Raw genomic sequence first — 22,500 nt, 5'->3', positions numbered from 1 at the left:
CATGTTGCTAGCTAACGTGCTTGCGGTGGTGGGAGGAAGTCTGATGGGATTGGCCAGCCTGAGTCATGCCTTCGAGATGGTCATCATTGGCAGGTTTATCATTGGTGTGTTCTGCGGCCTGTGTACGGGACTGACACCCATGTACGTGGGAGAGATCGCCCCCACCTCCCTGCGGGGAGCCTTCGGGACTCTGCACCAGCTGGGCGTGGTCATCGGCATCCTGGTGGCACAGGTATGGATGTCTAATAATTAAGGCTATCAATCGATTTAAGTTTTAATACTCTTATCAACATGAGAGTCAACAAATGCTTGCTTTATGCAGCCATTTAACACAAAAGGATGACCCTCATGCATTGCAAATTTGCATCAAATTCAAAACAGAGTGATGCACAAAATAACCTTAACCCTAACCCTAACCCCAACCCTAACCCTAACCCTAACCCTAACCTGTTCATTTCTGCGACTAGGGTGAAAGGTGTGACACTTATGTTCCACACGCTTAAAGGGGACATGCATTGCTATTCCTTGCACTATTTGGGCAACTTTACACAATTCCTGTGAGTCTATTGAACACATCTGTAAGGTTTTTTTCAAAAAAAATCATTGTTTTATATTTCTAATCAAGTACTCAAAAGCCAACCTCTTAGTCAAAAAATAAATATATATATATATATTTTTTTTTCTTTTTTTTTTCTCATTCTTTCCAAAAGAAAAGAGGCCTAGAAGTGTGGCTAACGCTAATGGCACGCATACCAGAGGCTAACTGCCTAAGAAAACAGGCACAGAGGCACTGAAAGAGGATTTCACCCATCTAATGAACACACTAGACTAGACAAATATCAAGATGTATCCATCAGTGGACCAATTGCATGCTTTTGCAGAGGACAAGAAGCCTTCAGTCGACTCCTTCAGACATTAAGCACCCCCCACAGCCCAAATGGAATGATAAAAAATTGTAAAAAATAATTAAAAATAAATTCTTTAATATTATACTTTTTTAAATTTATTTATTTTTAGTCTACCAATAGTCGACTAACAGCAAATTTTGGCCAATCATAGTCGACCATCCAAATCCTTAGTTGGGGACAGCCCTAGTAATTAGAGACACAGACCCATTGATACTAACCCCTATTACTATAAAACCATGCTAAACACAGAAAAAAGCCATTTTTAATGCATGTCCCCTTTAACGCTTTGAATGCCGACGACGTGTATTGTCGTCTTATCATGCCCCCCGTTGAGTGCCGACGACGCGATTTGACGTTTTATTTTGTTATTAGTGATCTGAATTCATATTTCATCAACCGAGTCTCCCGTTGGTAAAACAGCCCCTCTAGGAGCCCCGATGGGAAAATACCGCCCCCTATCGTCTATCCCTGTGTAACTGCAGGTCATTCGATTATACTGCTGGATCCCTGTGTGGGGAGCCTACTGGCTCTACTGTGCTGGCAAGCCGTCTGATGAACATGGAAGTGATCGCGAGTTGGAAAGCAGCGTGGAATATATATTTACAGCAGCCAATAATCAATCAATAAATGCGATCGATATTTGGAATGGCGATCAGGAATTGGAATAATCTTTTTGGAGAACATCTGATCTAAGGTAAGGAGTCTATGTTACCAGTTTTAGGATAATCAGAGCTGTATTCACTGAGATATTAGCATGTGCCGTGTGTGTGTATGTGTGTGTGTGTGTGTGTGTGTGTGTGTGTGTGTGTGATGTTGAGGAAATGAGAGAATAGATTTTTAAGCCCGTTTCTATAGCGTGCATAAGTACACATATACTATCGATAATCTAGCGTTTATTTGAAAACTATTCATAAATAGGCCGACAAATGACAACGTGTCTAGTGTATTCGAGAATATTCCAATAAATGCCGTTTATGGGGGAATCTTTCTATTTCCCCGAAAGTTTTCGAGAGAACTTTTCGAAATGCTATAAAAAGTATATGAACCGATTAAAAAACAATCCCTTTCGACAATGTTGACTGCAAACAAGTCATTGATAAGCGACGGGCAGATTAGACACATAGCCATAATTTAAAACATAGGTTATGCGTTTTTAACGCCAACATTGAAGTGGATGATGGCATATCAATGACTTGTTTGCAGTCAACATTGTCGAAATGGATTGTTTTTTAATCGGTTCATATACTTTTTATAGCATTTCGAAAAGTTCTCTCGAAGATTTCCTGGAAAATAGAAAGATTCCCCCGTAAACGGCATTTATTGGAATATTCTCGAATACACTAGACACGTTGTCATTTGTCGGTAGGGTGACCAGACGTCACGCATTGCGCGTGATTGTACAGCATTCCTGTCTCCTTTCACGCGTCCCACATGATTGGTTGTCATCCGCGCTAACGCATAACTAATGTTATGTTTTGACAACAGATGTTTTGACAAATTGCTTGTATTGCCACCCATACTTGCAAATGTTTTATTGCACTTGTGGCAACGTGCGTTGTCTTTGTTTTGTTCTCTCCGCCATGATAATAATAATAATAACAATGAGCGCAGAGCTCGGTCTGAAGCGCTTGAAAAGCTGAGGACACAGACCGAGCTCTGCGCTCAATTATTATTATTATCATGGCGGAGAGAACAATGAGCGCAGAGCTCGGTCTGTGTCCTCAGCGTTTCAAGCGTTTCAAGCGCTTCAGACCGAGCTCTGTGCTCATTGTTATTATTATTATTATCATGGCGGAGAGAACAATGAGCGCAGAGCTCGGTCTGTGTCCTCAGCGTTTCAAGCGCTTCAGACCGAGCTCTGCGCTCATTGTTATTATTATTATTATCATGGCGGAGAGAACAATGAGCGCAGAGCTCGGTCTGTGTCCTCAGCGTTTCAAGCGCTTCAGACCGAGCTCTGCGCTCATTGTTCTCTCCGCCATGATAATAATAATAATAACAATGAGCGCAGAGCTTGGTCTGTGTCCTCAGCGGTTCAAGCGCTTCAGACCGAGCTCTGCGCTCATTGTTATTATTATTATTATCATGGCGGAAATATATTTGAAAGATGACAGCCCACCCCACGCCTCCTCCCTCTCCCTCCACCACCAGCCTCCCAGCCAAGCCAAGTCCCTTCACCCTAGCAGCTAGGAGGGGGGCGTACTAGCGTAGGTCAGTGGCCAATCAGAGCGCAAAACGGGACCCCGGAAACACGAACGCGTTGGTAAAAGCATAGACGCGACAGGGACAGTCCACCAAAAAAAGGGGAGGGGGCTGCACTGGGGGGGGGGGGGGGGTGTCCCACATTGTCCCTCACAAACATACCCTTTGTCCCACATTTGGTTTATTGGGATCTGGTCACCCTATTTGTCGGCCTATTTATGAATCGTTTTCAAATAAACGCTAGATTATCGATAGTATATGTGTACTTATGCACGCTATAGAGGCGGGCTGAAAAATCTATTATCCATTTACTCAAGATCACACACACACACACACACACACACATAGGGACACGCTGTTATCTCAGTGAATACAGCTCCGATTACCCCAAGACGGGTAACATAGACTCCTTACCTTAGATCAGATGTTCTCCAAAAAGATTATTCCAATTCCTGATCGCCATTCCAAATATCGATCACGCTTATTGATTGATTATTGGCTGCTGTAAATATATATTCCAGGCTGCATTCCAACTCGCGATCAGATCCCTCATCATCAGACGGCTCGCCAGCACAATGGAGCCAGTTGGCTCCACCTCTACAGATCTACAGATCTAATCGACTGACCTGCAGTTACACAGGGATAGACGATAGGGGGCTGTTTTTTCCCATCGGAGCTCCCGGAGGGGCTGCTGTACCAACGGGAGACTCGGTTGATGAAATATGAATTCAGATCGCTAATAAAAAAATCAAACGACATTTCTCGTCATCGGCACTCAATGGGGGGCATGATAAAATGAGATTAGTCGTCGTCGGCATTCAAAGTGTTAATAGTGATTTAAAAAAAAAAGAAAAAAAAAAAAAACATGGATTATTGTAATGTGAGTCAAGATGTGATACTGAGCTACTTATTTGGCATATACAGTACATAAAATCTAGCCAACGCTATCCACAAGCACACGTGGGGAAAAAAGGCTATTTGACCAGAATTGCGACATGGGTGATTGGAGGGTTAAGTTTGATAAAAGTTAGATAAATAAAAGTTTAATTCTGTCATTGTGTGCACATCTATGACTCATAAACCATCTCCTGTTGCATCGTTTTCATTTAGGTCTTCGGTCTGGAGTTCCTGCTGGGCTCAGACACCCTCTGGCCTGTGCTGCTCGCTCTGACCATCCTGCCTGCCATCCTGCAGAGCGTCATGCTGCCCTTCTGCCCCGAGAGCCCCCGCTACCTCCTCATCAACCTCAACCAGGAGGAGGAGGCACGAGCAGGTCAGGCTGGAGACACAGACCTTCCTTAACCTTTTTCACTACCACACGACAGAAGGTTAACCCTTTACTATCACACTACAGATGGTTGGGTTAACCTTCTGTCGTGTGGTAGTGAAAGGGTTAACCCTTTGTCGTGTGGCAGTGAAAGGGTAAAAGTGTTGCACCTTTTGACATAATAATAATAATAATAATAATAATAATAATAATAATAATAATAATAATAATAATAATAATAATAATAATAATAATAATAATAATAATAATAATACAGGTACATTTGAAATCAAATACACATGGAACTGTCATTAAATGTACCCTTATAAAGTCAAATATATGCTGTCCAGTGGAGGTTATTCCATGACAACACGTGAGGCAGTACTTCACTCATATACAGTCAGAAAGAAGAAAAAGAAGAAGAAAAAATTATTATTAATTTACACATATATATATATATATTAATTTTGTATTATTATTATTATTTTTTTATTAGAAATGTTTTCCTCTGTAAAAAAAAAATGCCAGTTGTTAGATTCTGATGGTTCAGCCAGTATCACTTCGGACATCTGTTTGGCTTGTGTTATCATCTCTCCATCCACTGACCCTGCGTTGTGTTTTATCTCTCCGACGTCTCATACTGGCTGATACAATCTTCGTCATTCCCCTTTAATGCAACTCCGTAACCATAAGTATTCACACTGGACAGCGTAGTACCTTCCTTGAAAAACGTTGTTTATTACATAAACAAAAAGCCTCAGCTCAGATGTTATCAGATTGTATTGTCCCTGCTATCGTCTCTTCTGCTGTTCAGTCCAATAGTGGCTAAGGCCTTGTCGTTAGCCAGAACCCTTCTCCCGTTAGCCGAAGCTATTGATGATGTGTCACTGATTTCTCTCACAGTGAATTTTTTTTCTTCTTCAAAACTGGCCAAGTGACAGCTCTGAGCTCTCTGATCTGGCCTGATCATAACTGCAGTAATGGCCAGCTGTCAATCACTCAGTGCAAAATAACTGCACTGGGTTGGGCTTAAGAATGTAATTATCCAATCAAAATAGGGTAGGGTAGGCGGGCTAGTGAGACTTTGCGCACAAGACTGATTGGCGTTCACGCCGTGCCACACAAACTTAAGATCCAATCAGAGACGCACAGCGGCGTGATTTTTTTCCGTAGCCTCTTCGCAAACATAGGCTATGGAAATAAATCACGCGGCTCGTTCTGTCCAGGAGCCTGGAGAGAGGCTGAAAACCCGCAGTTCTTGTCTTACTGTTGGGAGCTGAATCCCGGATCCGATTTTGACGATGAAGACCCCCAAAACATGGAGGTCCCGAAAAATTTTAAAAGTCAGAAAAACCTTTTTAATACGTTTTTTTATATATATTATTTCTTTCATAAAACATTTTTTTTTGATGAAAAGTTTGTTTTTCAGTCCGATTTCGGAGAAAGTGGTCGGTTCGGCCCGGGGAGGTCGAAGTGTGGTTCGTTGACTTTGTGGTCAACATGAGAATGTGCGAATGGGTAGGTGGTGTGGGTGGTGATGGCAGTGGAGCAGGAGGGGTGGTGGTAGTGGCGGTGGTGATGGCAGTGGAGCAGGAGGGGTGGTGGTAGTGACGGTGGTGATGGCAGTGGAGCAGGAGGGGTGGTGGTAGTGGCGGTGGTGATGGCAGTGGAGCAGGAGGGGTGGTGGTAGTGGCGGTGGTGATGGCAGTGGAGCAGGAGGGGTGGTGGTAGTGGCGGTGGTGATGGCAGTGGAGCAGGAGGGGTGGTGGTAGTGACGGTGGTGATGGCAGTGGAGCAGGAGGGGTGGTGGTAGTGGCGGTGGTGATGGCAGTGGAGCAGGAGGGGTGGTGGTAGTGGCGGTGGTGATGGCAGTGGAGCAGGAGGGGTGGTGGTAGTGGCGGTGGTGATGGCAGTGGAGCAGGAGGGGTGGTGGTAGTGGCGGTGGTGATGGCAGTGGAGCAGGAGGGGTGGTGGTAGTGGCGGTGGTGATGGCAGTGGAGCAGGAGGGGTGGTGGTAGTGGCGGTGGTGATGGCAGTGGAGCAGGAGGGGTGGTGGTGATGTGCGAATGAGGAGCCTGACACCTGGGAGGAATTGTTGTGTTGCAGCCTTGGGGATGTTTTAAAAATATAATTTTATATAATATAATATAATAATTTGTGCTTCACCAAAAAATTTGGTCAGCAGCCGCCACTGATGCTGTCGTTTAAAGTTATTTACCTATCTCAAAACCCACTCTCTTCCCCCAGAGGGGGAGTTGTGATTGGAGGATTGAGGACTGTAGCAATTCTCACCTTGTTTTAGCATAATAATAACACATTTTATGTAAAATTCTTCTGAATGAACATTATTGATATATAACGGTGTCTCCCCCCCCCCCCCTGTCCCCCGCCCCCCCCCCCCCCCCCCCTTCCTAACCATCAGCCCTGGTGCGGCTGCGTGGCACTGAAGATGTGAGCGACGAGATCCAGGAGATGAAGGAGGAGGGGATGAAGATGGCCATGGAGAAGAAGGTGACCATCCCTGAACTGTTCCGCTCCAGAGTCTACCGCCAGCCAATCATCATCGCCATCGTCCTCCAGCTCTCCCAACAGCTGTCCGGCATCAACGCTGTGAGTAGACCATGTTGACCAGACTTATCAACGCTGTGAGTAGACCACGTTGACCAGACTCATCAGCGCTGTGAGTAGACCACGTTGACCAGACTCATCAGCGCTGTGAGTAGACCACGTTGACCAGACTCATCAGCGCTGTGAGTAGACCACGTTGACCAGACTCATCAGCGCTGTGAGTAGACCACGTTGACCAGACTCATCAGCGCTGTGAGTAGACCACGTTGACCAGACTCATCAGCGCTGTGAGTAGACCACGTGGCCCAGACAGACTCACACATCGGCTCATTTAGCTCATTATGTCATGCTCAGATTGGGCAGAAGGGAATCCCAACCTGAGCACGACATAAGAGCAAAATGGCCTCCGTGTGAATATGTTCAGTGGCTCATCATGAAGCATCCTTATAAACAGGGGATCACTATCAAACCTAGTGAGGAGTCAGGACTGAGGATGTTTGAATTCAATAAACTCGCCTCAAACATATTATTTGCAGTCAAGAAAACAGCGGATACATTGAAATACTGTGGCAGGACTGCGACTGAAGGTGCTGTTTACCAAGTCCAGCTAATCTAATATCATAATCTGGGGTTGGGGGGGGGGGGGGGGTGATTGAATGTATTGAATGGATCCTAATAAGGTTAAGGGAAGGGGGCTGGTCACAGTGATGTTTAATGGAGATGGTATGTTAGAAAGGTCAGGTAGCCAGACTGACGGGGTATCTGGTCTGACGGACACAATACTGCTGTGTCAGCTCAAGGCTCAAGGCCAGCTCTGCAGTGTCAATCAAACCCAGACACGCTCATCATCCCTGTCACTTGCGAACACGGTATCAACAGCTACTAGCTGTATGGTAATTCCATTGTAAAATGAAACAAGGAGGCAAATAAGTTGCCAAATGTTTTTGGATTTAAACGATGATTGACATGACACCTGATGGGGGGGGGACCCTGATGGAAACAAGACAAACGTCTTTCTCAGGTCTGCATCCCCTTAACAATTGTATGTATTGAGCCGTACTGTATTGTACCCATTCTGCAATCTGTTAAATAAAGTTTTCATTCATTCATTCATTCACCAGGGCCCTCATGTATCAACCTGACTTACGCACAGATATGTGCTTAAGCCGTGCGTACGACCATTCCTAAGCAAAGTGTGGGATTTATCTATTTGAACTTGTGCTTGACTTTGTGCGTATATTTAAGCACAGGTCGGACCATGCTTAGCTGACGCCCTGTGGTAGAATATGGGGACTGCAGACGGACGGCATAGATCAGTTGCATGCATTAGTTTCAACGCGTAAAACAAGCTTGACTGACGTGTTCTGTATGACCCCCGTAATTCATTATAGTTCATTGTGAAATAGCGATATTAGTGTAATTATTGTCAAACCCTAAATAGCATGTGGAATAGGTCTTTCTCTCCGAATGAATGCAGGTTTATATATATAGCGTTATCGGGTGCACTGACTGCGCTCGCAGGAACTGTTTTCAGAGATAGCATCAGATAGGGATGAATGAATGAATGAGGGGCAGTCTAATTGCAGAGAGAACATAATATTAACTAGAGTCCACTAACCGAGACACCTCCTTCATTTGTACCGCAATTTGGGACCCAAATTGGAGCTATAAGCTTAAAAGCTTTTCTGTGCTTATTTGAGAAGGTCCAGCTGCAGAGCCGGAGAGACAGACAGCAGAGAGACAGACAGACAGACAGATAGACACTGTTCCACAGTGTGTGTGTGTGTGACCACTAGTCTCCTAGTAGAGACCCCCCCCCCCCCCCCCTCTGGACCACCTCCCAGTAGAGACCCCCCCCCCCCCCCCCCTCTGGACCACCTCCTAGTAGAGACAAGTTTTCTGAAATGTATGTTTATATATGCAAATGAGGCACTTCCCCATTAAATATGTGGACATTTATGGATGCAATAAGGCAAAATGAAGTAAAATAAACAACTAAATGTGTGTTATTGACGTTTTATTGTCACTAGTTTCATAGAAGACATGTTTAGGAAGCAAAATATAACAAAATCTCAAAATCAACAAAAAAAGTATATTTGCCTATTCACCTGCAGTGTCTCGCCTTAATCCTCATCTTCGTCTTCTTCCTAGAGAAGTCTCTACTAGGAGGTGGTCCAGAGGGGGGGGGGGCTGAGTCTCTACTATTAGACTAGTAGTCACACACACACACGCACGCACACACACACACACACACACACACACACACACACACACACACACACACACACACACACACACACACACACACACACACACACTGTGGAACAGTGTCTGTCTGTCTGTCTGTCTCTCTGCTCAGTCTGCTGTCTGTCTCTCTGCTGTCTCTCTCAAAATAGTATAAGTGCTATCTTGGCCCTGAGAGTTGCTCTCCGGCTCTGCAGCTGGACCCTTCTCAAATCAGCACGAAAAAAGCTATAAGCTTATAAAACGATTTAATATGCTAAACTTCATTTTAAATTCTTTAATTCACTTTTGTTTATTTCATAAAGATTTTCCCGACATAATGCTACCTGCCCCGACCAGATCCGTGACTCTGTTGCGATACAGATGAATTAACTACTCAGAATAGTATTATAAAGTGGCTATCTTTTATGCTGTAGATCACTGCTGGTATGTGCGTGCAGAACCTTTATTTCAGCGGGGACTGTAGTATTTATTTGATGTTACTGTACAATATATGTGTATTAAAAGACGGAGCTGTCTTTTATTGTATTATAATAATTATTAATATTAAAAATAAATTAAGAAAGGCATTCTTATTCCAGCATGCATTAATGACACTAACGGGGAACGGCAAAACAGTGGGTCTTTATTAGTGTTTGCGGTGTCCAGGCAGCAATGGTCTTTTAGGAAGTTAATAGATATAATATCCGACAGTGTACAACACCCTCGGCTTAGTCCACTTTTCCACATTTCATGGGGGTGGTCCATTACCGTATATGGTTAATCGGGGCGGTTCTGGTATGCAAATACGTGAAAGTGTGCACGAGCCTCGGCTTAGGACCAAGGTGATATTTATCATGACAGGTGTGCGTAGGACCTGTGTACGCACGTGTGATGAATCCCGTTTTTTTTGTGCGTGCACACATTCTAAGATCTGTGCTTAAGTATGGAAATAGAACATTTTCTACGTCACGTTGATGAATGAGGGCCCAGGATACCAGCCTGATTCCAACCCCCTTTTTTTTTTTTTTTTACAATTTATTTATAAAATGTTTGCATCTACAGTATTTTTACAACAAAAATGCATGTGCAAATGACAGCGTTTGATTCCAGCACTCGTCAAGTCAAGTTTATTTGTATAGCATTACATGTTTCAATGAGCTTCACAAGCCATGCATTTCATTATGAAGTAATGGTGATTTATAATAATTCCCCTTCTCCTCTCTCAGGTCTTCTACTACTCCACTGGTATATTTGAAACAGCAGGGGTTTCCCAACCCATCTATGCTACCATAGGAGCTGGAGTGGTCAACACAGTCTTCACTGTGGTCTCGGTAAGTCTCTACTTAGGGGGCTTTCCCACTACTGGGGAGGGGGGACTATTGTTCTCGAGGACGGAACGGACCAACCGTTCCTAATGAGAAAACAGCCTTACTTGATGTATGGGAAGATGTGCTTTCCCTATGTACTGTCTGTCTGTCTGTCTGTCTGTCTGTCTGTCTGTCTGTCTGTCTGTCTGTCTGTCTGTCTGTCTGTCTGTCTGTCTGTCTGTCTGTCTGTCTGTCTGTCTGTCTGTCTGTCTGTCTGTCTGTCTGTCTGTCTGTCTGTCTGTCTGTCTGTCTGTCTGTCTGTTTGTTTGTTTGTTTGTGATGCTAAACCAAAGTCATATCCAAACTATATGGGATAGCAGTAGCAAACACAGATTGATTACTTTCACAGACTCATTTAAATTTAATAATGGGTTGGAGATAATGTCAATATAATCAGCTCCTTATTTTGGTCACCAGCTCTTCCTGGTGGAAAGGGCGGGACGAAGGACCTTGCACCTGATTGGATTGGCTGGGATGGCTGTCTGTGCCCTGCTCATGACGATCGCCCTCGCTTTGGTGGTAAGTTACTGCTTATGTTAATATTCCTGTGTTGTTTGTATGAAATTAAATTAAATGTCCTGTTCTCACCATCCATACATTTCTATACAACCTTAATGTCTTTCTTTCTGTTCCTTCTGAGCAGAAGACTAACACGTCTCTGAGCTACCTGGCCATAGTGGGGGTGTTTGGCTTCGTGGCCAGCTTTGAGATGGGTCCTGGTCCCATCCCCTGGTTCATCGTGGCCGAGCTCTTCTCTCAAGGCCCCCGGCCTGCTGCCATGGCCGTCTCTGGGTTCTCCAACTGGACGGCGAACTTCCTAGTGGGCCTGTTATTCCCCAAACTTGCGGTATGGATGGATACACCTACCATAGCTAAAGCTGTAGACCAGTGATGTAGTAGCAGAGGGTAAACCAACCTAAACCTAACATTTGTGAAATAGAGTTTACCCACCATTGAAAGACATAGAGCTTACCCGTCCTTTTAGTGGGGGTGACGAGCAGCTATACTGCAGGCCAGTTCATTGGTCACCATCATCGCTCCACTTGTCCAATCCGTCCATCTGAAATATCTACCTACAGCTGCGAGAAGGCAGCCTATGTAATAAAGACAACTCAACTTGCTACGTGCAGAACAAAGACTGCGCATGTCTGCCATATTGGATTTGTGTGTTTTACGTTTTTGAAAAATGGATTGGATTTAGTCCAATCATCACAAACCTTGGTGTATACATTGATTGAAAGTAATGAATCCCACCTGTGAAATAATTTGTAAATCGATCAATAAAGGCACTCCAAATGTAATGGGGCATGACCTATAGCATAACATTCGCCCTAACTCATTGATCGTCTGCCCAGTTATTACAAATGATTGTAATTTCTACAGAAAATATCCAATACAGCTGTATTATTAGATATTTAAGTGCAGCTTTGGTTTCAGCATTTTGCTTTTCTGAGGCAGTCTCTGTGTGACCATGTCTGCCTGGTGCAGCCGGCCTGACAAAATGTCCCTCTCGTCCCCTAATCAGGAGCTGTGCGGCGGCTATGTCTTCATCATCTTCATGATCTTCCTCATCATCTTCTTCATCTTCACCTACCTGCGCGTGCCCGAGACCAAAGGGCGGACCTTCGATGACATCGCCCAGGGATTCGCCGCCCAAGCGGGGCACCCTTCCGGGTCGCCGGTTCCCGAGGACATGGTAGTGGGCCTGCCCGAGAACAAAGGACCCGTTCCCACCGACAACGTCCCCATGGTCGTCCCTATGGTCGACATCCCTCCCAAGTCAGGGGCGCCGCTGGGCCCCTAGAAGGAAAGAGGGGGCGATCACGAGAAGAACGAGCCTCGCGCTACAATGACACCGCAAGGAGTTTGAGTTCAAAACCTTTATTGTCTATTTACAAACGGACACTTCAAAGACAGGATTAGTGGGGATGAGCAAGTGTTATACAGGGAGAAGATGAAAGAGCAGCTTAGTTATTCGGACATGTGGATTTGATTGGAGTTTTTTTTTATTTATTTTTTTATGTCTGTTCATGTACCGGTGCGTGTATTGTTTTACTAGGGGCAGCAGTTTCTTTTTTTTTTGTATTTTTTTTGTATTTTATTTTAAACATAGCATAAAATTAGGGCAGCAGTTTTTTTTTGTCTTTTTTCTTTTGTTGTTGTTCCCAAACAGTATTAATCATCCTAATTTATTAATGTTTTCTGCTGTTACAAATGCCAAAATGATCCAAGGACATTCACCATAAGCCTACGTTACACATGGGCCAAGCTTTATTGAATAGCCACTACTTAATCTTTGTTGACATTCCAAGTACAAACCCTGAGAGTATTGATACATAAGAGGATCAGCATTATGTCCAGTGATAAAGCCCCCAGGTCCTCAACTCCCCCAGTGTGCTGGTTGAAGGAGTACTGGATTTGGGGTTTTGTGTGTATTATTGAGGTCAAGCTGGAAAAGCTGGTTTTGGAACTTAGTAGTTTGACCCAGAAAAAAAGTATTTGGCATCCTGTATCGTTGTCTGGTGTGTCTCCCAGGCAGGGAAGGGTAACTCTTGTGTGTGTGTGCGTGCGTGCGTGCGTGCGTGCGTGCGTGCGTGCGTGTGCGTGCGTGCGTGCGTGTGTGTGTGTGTGTTTCATGGAACGGTGAGGAGTTACAGGAGTCTCTATCCTTCAGGGTCAGCTAAGACACCGTCTCAAGACATACACTACTTACGTTCAATAGATTGGAACGTCCACCCAGGGTGGAAAGAAATCCCAACATGAAACATGACATAAGAGCAAAATGGCCACTGTGTGAATATGGTCGATGGGGATGGAGACCTGCATGGTAGACCACCCTGACCAAGCCTTTTCACCCTCATTCCTCCTACAACTATAGCTAACTCGTGTGGTAGCAGGAAATCTAAATATTTTGGACTTGGTCGGTGTGAGAACAAGAACTAGAATGTATTAGTGGACTGTTTTACAAGATGCATCAGAATAGTTCAATATGAAAGAGTGTGTTAGGCACTTCAATGCACTGTAACTCAGGTGTAATAGCAACACATGTTACATATTGTAGGGTTTAGGATCAAAGGCATAACATAGGATCAAAGTTATATTATAACTACTATTGAACAGAATTCAAATGTATCCATCACTGTGCACATGAAACTACTTTGACATCAGTAACGTTGTAGTACTCCTTGACTAATCATGAAATCATCTATTGTGAAATCTTGTGCGGACTAAAATAGATACAGTATAGTTGTGCACGCTTGCAACCCATCACTAGAATCTTGTCTGCATTTCAAATGAGTTGGAGAGCTTGTGTGCCTCGGTTTGTGCTCTGTGTCCAATTAGTTAGTACTCAGCATCTCTTTGTGAACTCACAACGCACAATTGCAGTAAAACAAAGCACTTTTGTACATGTCAGCTCTCTCCTCACCTAACATTTGCACATGGCAATCTGGCTATGCTGTGATGGTTGTAAGAATATGTGGTTATTTGTGTGTGTCGTGTCCAAGATCTGTCTTCTGAAATGAAGAGAAACTGTGGTTTTCCCTTGTTACTCACAATCCCATGTTTGCGATGGTGCTTGCACTCTTAAAATGCTACTGAATTGACCCTATTCACATGGTGGCCATTTTGCTCTTATGGCGTGCTCAGGTTGGGTTTCTTTCCACCCTGTTTAAAGGAACCAGACCCGAGCATGACGTGCGTAAGAGCAAAATGGCCGCCATGTGAATATGGTCAATTATTTCTGCTGCTTGGCCAGTAACCACTATATTGTCATGCAAATGAAAAATAAACATATTTTTCATTTGTATATTTTGCAGTTCAACTGGCACTCACATGTTAATTTATTAAGAGAGTAGACCTACACTGCCTTACTGTTAGAATGGTTGCTCTTTTGTTGTTGTTGTTGTTGTTGTTGTTGTTGTTGTTGTTGTTGTTGTTGTTGTTGTTGTAATAAGGAGTCACTCTTGCTCTGAGCAGCTAAAAGGAAATAAAAAATAAAAATACAAAAATAGAATCTTATTTTAAGGGAATGTGTGACTTGAATTTTGAATGCTGACTCAACTTTGCCTTTGTTTTAGTACTACAGCAGTCAAAGCAAATGTCACTGCTTCCAATTTTTTATGTAACTGCAATCTGTGTCTTCGCTGGCTTTAAGTGTATGTGTGGTATTTTCCTGTTTTGTGCCAGCGTCTGCTCAGTGGCAACTATTTTCCTTCTTCTAAACGCACCGCAGTGAAACCTCGGAGCAGTTATACTGAATACTGTACAGAAAGTCATTGGCACTGAAAACACTGAAATAAAGCCACGACTGACCAAACTGAAAGCAGAGTTTATTTTTATTCTTGTCATTGTTCATTAAACCTGAGCTGAGGATATATTCTCACTGGGCGGGCGAGGTTGAGCTATACTGTAGGTTTATCAGGTCAAATCGCTTGGGTTCATTAGACTCAAGCAGATGGAGTGATCGTCATGTGAGCGATACAGTAGCCTCTGTGTTTCCTACTACTGTACCCTTGAATTGGCCCTTCTAAGGTTTCTCTCCTCCACATTGCCTGTGGAGCATTTTTTCCTATTGTTAGGTTTTAGTGAGTTTTTCCTTACCTTCGCGTGGGGTATGTCTGGAAGTGTTGCATGCATGCATGCATGCATTTATTTTGAGCTTATGGTATTCTTGTTTTTTCTTGACTTACTGTGTTACTATGTATTTCTATTTTTATTTTTTTCTTGACTTGTTTAAAGAAGACGTGTCTCTGTTAAGCACTTTGAGCTGCACTCCGTGTATGAAAGGTGCTATATAAATGAAGATTATTATTATTATTATTATTATTATTATTATTATTATTATTATTATTATTATTATTATTATTATTATTATTATTATTATTATTATTATTATTATTAAAGGACAGGTTTTAACCCAGGCCCTATTTAATCATTGTCTGGCATGATGTTGATGTTGACGTGACATAATTTCCCTGATCGCTCAAAAGGCACACAGCAATATTATGGGACATGCACTTACCATCTTCTCCACAGTCAGACAAGAAGATAGATACTAGACTAGATTACTAAAGCATTCAGTGAAATGGTGGCCTATACTAGTCAATGTCATGCCATGTTTAAATTGGGCCCATGGGTTCAAACAAAGTGAACCCTTCTTCGTGTTAACATTACCTTGTCAGAGCTGACATAGCCTATAGGGTAAAGGGCTCCTGCTTGGTTCGGAATGGGGACGGTTAATTGTGCCAAGCTAACAGGCTACAGCCTACATCCATCTCCCTGGAAGAGTCTCCTGAAGTCTCAGTCATTGCAGTGAATTGGAGCATGAAAGCCTATTAGCATCAACAAGCTGTAGTACCGCAGTCTGACCAGTGAGGGGCACGCATGGACTACAAGGCCAAGGAGGTCGATGTTGCCGAGTACACAGCGGCTATACTGGGGATGTGTGTGTGTGTGTGTGTGTGTGTGTGTGTGTGTATGTGTGTCAGTGTGTGTGTGTGTGTGTGTGTGTGTGTGTGTGTGTGCGTGCGTGTGCGCGCGTGCGTGTGCGCGCGTGCGTGTGTGTGAGTGTGCGTGTGTAAGCGTGTGAGTGCGCAAACTGTGCACGTGTCTCGATGCTGTCTGGATGAGAACTCCTCAGAGAGGACTGTGTCTGAGAGACAGAGGCAGGGGGAGGCAGGGAGGGAGGGAGTGGGTGTTAAGGAGATGGGAGACTGAACCACAAGAAGGATGGAGAAGGTCCAAAAATGTGCCTAAAATGTATCATGAGGAATGAAAAGTGTGACTTGAGGGAAAGGGGGGGGGGGCCGGACGGACTCTGACATGCCACAGCTTGACGAGATTCACATTGTTAGAATAATTCAAATATGTGAGGGATGCCACAGTTCCACGTGTAGCTGCCAGTCAGTCTGCCAGTCTGAAGTACTGCAGGAAGGACATTTCCTGGCATGTCTAGACAGTTTAGAGACGAGCCTAACTCGTTTGTTAATTTTCCATCGCTCGCCACTCTCTCTCTCTCTCTCTCTCTCTCTCTCTCTCTCTCTCTCTCTCTCTCTCTCTCTCTCTCTCTCTCTTTTAATAACCATGCTGTGTTTACTTCCTGCCTTGGCATAGTAGTTATTGAATGTGCCGTCTACCTTTTCTTCCTCTCTTTGCTCTGTGCTCTGTAAATATTTTTTCTCTCCTTCCCCCATCCATTCTCTCTCTCCTTCTCCCTCTCTCTCTGAGATAAAGAGATCATACAGACTCCGCCTCCTGCCCCCCCTCCTCTCTCTATCACACATACACACACACGCACACACACACACACACACACACACACACACACACACACACACACACACACACACTCATTCTCTCTCTCTCTCTTTCCCTCTCTTTCATGCTCTCTCCCTCCCTCCCTCCCTCTCTCTCTCTCTCTCTCTCTCTCTCTCTCTCTCTGTGTTAGTGTCATTCTATAGTGGAGATGTGGAGTGTGTTTCTGTCTCTCTGTCTGTTTCTCCAGCCTAATTCAGCGGAGGAAGGTAAGAGACAAACTTTTGGATTAAATGTGTACATTAGTGTTACTGTAATAGTCTGAAGCGGTGCGTTGGCCCAGTGATGGGGAGTTTGAGCCGGGCTGTGTGTGTAACTCACTAAAGTGACGTGATGGAGGCTCGGTGGTGCACACCGCAGTTAGTCTCTCAGTGTGTACATGGGTTCTCTGCTAGGAGGTCTGGCAGTTAGTCTCTCAGTGTGTACATGGGTTCTCTGCTAGGAGGTCTGGCTGTTAGTCTCTCACTGTGTACATGGGTTCTCTGCTAGGAGGTCTGGCTGTTAGTCTCTCAGTGTGTACATGGGTTCTCTGCTAGGAGGTCTGGCTGTCAGTCTCTGTGTGTACATGGGTTCTCTGCTAGGAGGTCTGGCTGTTAGTCTCTCACTGTGTACATGGGTTCTCTGCTAGGAGGTCTGGCTGTCAGTCTCTCAGTGTGTACATGGGTTCTCTGCTAGGAGGTCTGGCTGTCAGTCTCTCAGTGTGTACATGGGTTCTCTGCTAGGAGGTCTGGCTGTTAGTCTCTCAGTGTGTACATGGGTTCTCTGCTAGGAGGTCTGGCTGTCAGTCTCTCAGTGTGTACATGGGTTCTCTGCTAGGAGGTCTGGCTGTTAGTCTCTCACTGTGTACATGGGTTCTCTGCTAGGAGGTCTGGCTGTTAGTCTCTCACTGTGTACATGGGTTCTCTGCTAGGAGGTCTGGCTGTTAGTCTCTCAGTGTGTACATGGGTTCTCTGCTAGGTCTGGCTGTTAGTCTCTCACTGTGTACATGGGTTCTCTGCTAGGAGGTCTGGCTGTTAGTCTCTCACTGTGTACATGGGTTCTCTGCTAGGAGGTCTGGCTGTCAGTCTCTCAGTGTGTACATGGGTTCTCTGCTAGGAGGTCTGGCTGTCAGTCTCTCAGTGTGTACATGGGTTCTCTGCTAGGAGGTCTGGCTGTTAGTCTCTCACTGTGTACATGGGTTCTCTGCTAGGAGGTCTGGCTGTTAGTCTCTCAGTGTGTACATGGGTTCTCTGCTAGGAGGTCTGGCTGTCAGTCTCTCAGTGTGTACATGGGTTCTCTGCTAGGAGGTCTGGCTGTTAGTCTCTCAGTGTGTACATGGGTTCTCTGCTAGGAGGTCTGGCTGTCAGTCTCTCAGTGTGTACATGGGTTCTCTGCTAGGAGGTCTGGCTGTTAGTCTCTCACTGTGTACATGGGTTCTCTGCTAGGAGGTCTGGCTGTTAGTCTCTCAGTGTGTACATGGGTTCTCTGCTAGGAGGTCTGGCTGTCAGTCTCTCAGTGTGTACATGGGTTCTCTGCTAGGAGGTCTGGCTGTCAGTCTCTCAGTGTGTACATGGGTTCTCTGCTAGGAGGTCTGGCTGTCAGTCTCTCAGTGTGTACATGGGTTCTCTGCTAGGAGGTCTGGCTGTTAGTCTCTCAGTGTGTACATGGGTTCTCTGCTAGGTCTGGCTGTTAGTCTCTCACTGTGTACATGGGTTCTCTGCTAGGAGGTCTGGCTGTTAGTCTCTCAGTGTGTACATGGGTTCTCTGCTAGGAGGTCTGGCTGTTAGTCTCTCAGTGTGTACATGGGTTCTCTGCTAGGAGTTCTTGCCTCCTTGGGGACAAAGTGTGACTCTATACCTTTGGACCTGCACAGGATCCTAGAACAGTTCTATTCATACTCTCTTGTGCTGCTCTCCCTCCCTCCCTCCAGCTTGAGGCCCGACTCACTGCCACCTTCTTCCCACCCTTCTTCCACCCCCAGGGAGCCCTTAAATGTCTGTGATTTATTTGGTTGTGTGTGTGTGTGTGTGATGTTGTTGTTGTTGTTGTTGTTGTTGTTGTTGTGTATTTGAGTGTGCGTTTGCAATTGTGTGTGCTGAACAATCCTCGACCGGTGCACCCCTTCTCCCTGGGCCCCGGGTGACCAATGGCACGGCCCTGTCAGACGCTTTCTGCAAGGTCTACATCCCGCTCTCCCACCCAGACTCAGCTCTTCCTTCTCCTGCTTAATCTTAAAGTCTGCTACTTTCACTCACTGGCTCTTCTATAGGCATATAGGCTATAGGCTATAGGCTATAGCAGTGGTTCTCAAACTTTTTAGGCCGGGACCCAGAAAATAAGGCGTCAGAGAGCCGCGGCCCAATGCACATCGTCAGGCCTTTTTTTTCTTCTTTTTTTTTGCCAGGCGACCGATTTTTTAAGCCAAATATCACTTCAATCCCATTAAGTTAGTTCAAGTTAGTTATTCATTTATATGTGCTATTTATGAGAGGGCTAACTTGTTGCAAAATAATAATGATAATAATAATAGCCTCATTAAAATACTATTGTTGCTTCGGTTGTTTTCAGCGTTTTATGTGCATAATCTGTTATTTAGTTTGAAATGTTCGTTGAAATAAGTAGATTTTTAATTTTTGTTTATTTATTAAGTTAATATAAAACCATATAGTCACATTTTAGAATAGAATAGAATAGAATTTTTGAATACAACTAGAAACACTGTCCTGTGGCCTGCTTCTAAGTTCAGTGGCCTAAAAAAAAGAAAAAAAGAAAAAAAAGGGTTTTTTTGGATTTATTTTTTATTTTTATTTTTTTGGGAAATCATCTCGCGGCCCTCCCGTGGCTATAGCAGTGGTTCTCAAACTTTTTACATCAAGTACCACCTGAGAACGTAGCTGGCTCTCCAAGTACCACCATATGACCGGCGTTAAAATACAGTCTATTCAGCTATGCACAGTTCACGCAGGAGGCAAATGTATTCCTAATACCATTATGTATTGTTAACTTTTGTCATCAGACACAGCCACAATGTACAAAGGGATAGCACTAGAACTAGCAAACGCTTCCACACAACTCATACAATGCAAGGGCCATTGAGAACATAATAACTAAAAGAAAATTAAGAACAACTGTATTTCAGCAAATGTACTTAATTCTCTCTCTATCTCTCTCTCTCTCTCTCGCTCTCTCTCTCACACAGCAAGCAATTGTCCGTCATTCTCTCACACACACACACACACACACACACACACACACACACACACACACACACACACACACACACACACACACACACACACACACACACACACACACACACACACACACACTTATTTTGTTACAAAAACGTAATTCCTGCATTCTGGTGCAGGAATTTTTGAATTTTTACCCTTTAAATGCCAGTGTTTGTGATGGGCATCACAAATTATTGTAAAAAAGAAAAGAAAATACATATTCAATACATTTTTGAATGTTTACCCTTTAAATGCCAGTTTGTGTGATGGCATCACAAATTATTGTTAAAAAAAACACATCAAATGCAAAGTACATTTTTCTGGGGGGGATTATTACAGGCTAGGCATGTGTCAATGATTAGCAGCAACACAGATTTTGATGGATTTTTTGTAATGTCAGATTTAACACCAACTCTTTTCAGAAAAGTGGGAGTATTTCATTTTTTATCTGACATTACAAAAAAATTAATAAAATAAATGGTTATGATCAGGGCTGAAGTTGAATTAAAGATTTATGACTGTTTAGACTGCATTACTCTCTGTCACAGTGATCTCCTGGTTGTTCCCCACTTAGGTTATCTAACTATCGCGCTGCCGCAACCAGAAACATGGGCCTGGCCTGCTTCTAAGTTCAGTGGCCTGACTGCAATATATTTTTTTTTTGTGTGCTTTTTTGTAAATGTTTTCAAGTCCCACCAGCAGTACCACCAAGTACCACTAGTGGTACGCGTACCACAGTTTGAGAACCACTGGGCTATAGGCTATGCTGAAACGCTTTTACCGCCATTTTCTATCGTTTGATCCACACCTGAACAGAACTATAACATTGTATACTATGACACCGTTGTGACATTGTTCATTTCATTCCCACCGTCCCTTAGGGCCGCCGAACATCGCGGTTTTGTAAATCTAAACAAAAGCTCCACTCTAGTTCCTGAATGAACCTGCTCCTTGAGAAGGACCACGTCCAGGCAGTAGCAGCAGTGAGGGACGTTAGAGGGGAACCTGCTGCTTGAGAAGGACCACGTCCAGGCAGTAGCAGCAGTGAGGGACGTTAGAGGGGAACCTGCTGCTTGAGAAGGACCACGTCCAGGCAGTAGCAGCAGTGAGGGACGTTAGAGGGGAACCTGCTGCTTGAGAAGGACCACGTCCAGGCAGTAGCAGCAGTGAGGGACGTAGAGAGGAACCTGCTGCTTGAGAAGGACCACGTCCAGGCAGTAGCAGCAGTGAGGGACGTTAGAGAGGAACCTGCTGCTTGAGAAGGACCACGTCCAGGCAGTAGCAGCAGTGAGGGACGTTAGAGAGGAACCTGCTGCTTGAGAAGGACCACGTCCAGGCAGTAGCAGCAGTGAGGGACGTTAGAGAGGAACCTGCTGCTTGAGAAGGACCACGTCCAGGCAGTAGCAGCAGTGAGGGACGTTAGAGAGGAACCTGCTGCTTGAGAAGGACCACGTCCAGGCAGTAGCAGCAGTGAGGGACGTTAGATGAGGAACCTGCTGCTTGAGAAGGACCACGTCCAGGCAGTAGCAGCAGTGAGGGACGTAGAGAGGAACCTGCTGCTTGAGAAGGACCACGTCCAGGCAGTAGCAGCAGTGATGTAAAGCAGTGGTTCCCAAAGTCAGGGTCGCGACCCAAAGGTGGGCCGCGAGCAGCCACGGGAGGGCCGCGAGATGATTTCCAAAAAAAAAAAAAAAAATTATTTTTTGGAAACTGAACTTAGAAGCAGGCCAGGACAGTGTTTCTAGTTGTATTCTAAAATTCTATTGTATTGTATTCTAAAATGTGACTATATGGTTTTATATTAACTTAATAAATAAACAAAAACGAAAAATCTACTTATTTCAACGAACATTTCAAACTAAATAACAGATTATGCATAAACGCTGAAAACAACCGCAAGCAACAATAGTATTTTAATGAGGCTATTATTATTATCATTATTATTTTGCAATTTATGAGAGGTAATGAATAACTAACTTGAACTAACTTAATAGGATTGAAGTGATATTTGGCTTAAAAAATCTGTCACCAGGCAAAAAAAGAAAAAAGAAAAAAGCCTGACGATGTGCATTGGGCCGCGGCTCTCTGACGCCTTATTTTCTGGGTCCCGGCCTGAAAAGTTTGGGAACCCCTGCTCTACTTAACCCCAGTCTGTAGTGTGTACTGTCTCTGAACACCACGTCCAGGCAGTAGCAGCAGTGAGGGACGTAGATGATTCCTCCTCGTGCACAGGATCTACACGACGCACGTGATTTGCACACTTGTCAATCCAATCCCCCAAAAGCCTAAACATCTTGTACATTTTATATCTACTATTTCAATATTATAGTGAGAACCTGCTCCCTGTGCACGGAATGAATGGGATGTATTTATTGCGTCGTCCCATTTGATCGGGGATGTTTGTTGGACCTCTGCGACAGATTATGATGCAGGAG

At 44.4% G+C, this 22,500-nt stretch overlaps 2 protein-coding genes across 6 annotated transcripts in view; both read left to right on the top strand.

The window, feature by feature from the left end:
- LOC311246272 (solute carrier family 2, facilitated glucose transporter member 3-like) overlaps positions 1-14,847 on the top strand; it is a 76,033-nt gene extending 61,186 nt beyond the window's left edge. The window contains exons 5-11 of the mRNA XM_084336404.1: positions 1-232; positions 4,221-4,383; positions 6,800-6,987; positions 10,398-10,502; positions 10,956-11,057; positions 11,182-11,385; positions 12,064-14,847. The exon at positions 1-232 is cut by the window's left edge and continues 9 nt beyond it. Of these exons, the coding sequence (XP_084192530.1) occupies positions 1-232; positions 4,221-4,383; positions 6,800-6,987; positions 10,398-10,502; positions 10,956-11,057; positions 11,182-11,385; positions 12,064-12,342 (1,273 nt within the window). The 3' untranslated portion in view covers positions 12,343-14,847. The remainder of the gene's footprint in view (positions 233-4,220; positions 4,384-6,799; positions 6,988-10,397; positions 10,503-10,955; positions 11,058-11,181; positions 11,386-12,063) is intronic.
- A 2,145-nt stretch (positions 14,848-16,992) lies between these two features.
- ephb6 (eph receptor B6) overlaps positions 16,993-22,500 on the top strand; it is a 184,171-nt gene continuing 178,663 nt past the window's right edge. For all 5 annotated transcript variants that reach the window (XR_014620763.1, XR_014620764.1, XM_084335855.1 and 2 more), the window contains exon 1: positions 16,993-17,062. Coding sequence is in view for 3 of the 5 variants with exons in the window: in XM_084335855.1 (XP_084191981.1) it covers positions 17,005-17,062 (58 nt within the window). In the remaining 2 variants the exon portion in view is untranslated. The remainder of the gene's footprint in view (positions 17,063-22,500) is intronic.

The sequence above is a fragment of the Notolepis coatsorum genome (genome assembly GCF_963971535.1).
Source record: "Notolepis coatsorum genome assembly, chromosome: 19".
NCBI classification, from domain to species: Eukaryota; Metazoa; Chordata; class Actinopteri; order Aulopiformes; family Paralepididae; genus Notolepis; species Notolepis coatsorum.
This window is presented reverse-complemented; position numbering and strand designations above follow the sequence as displayed.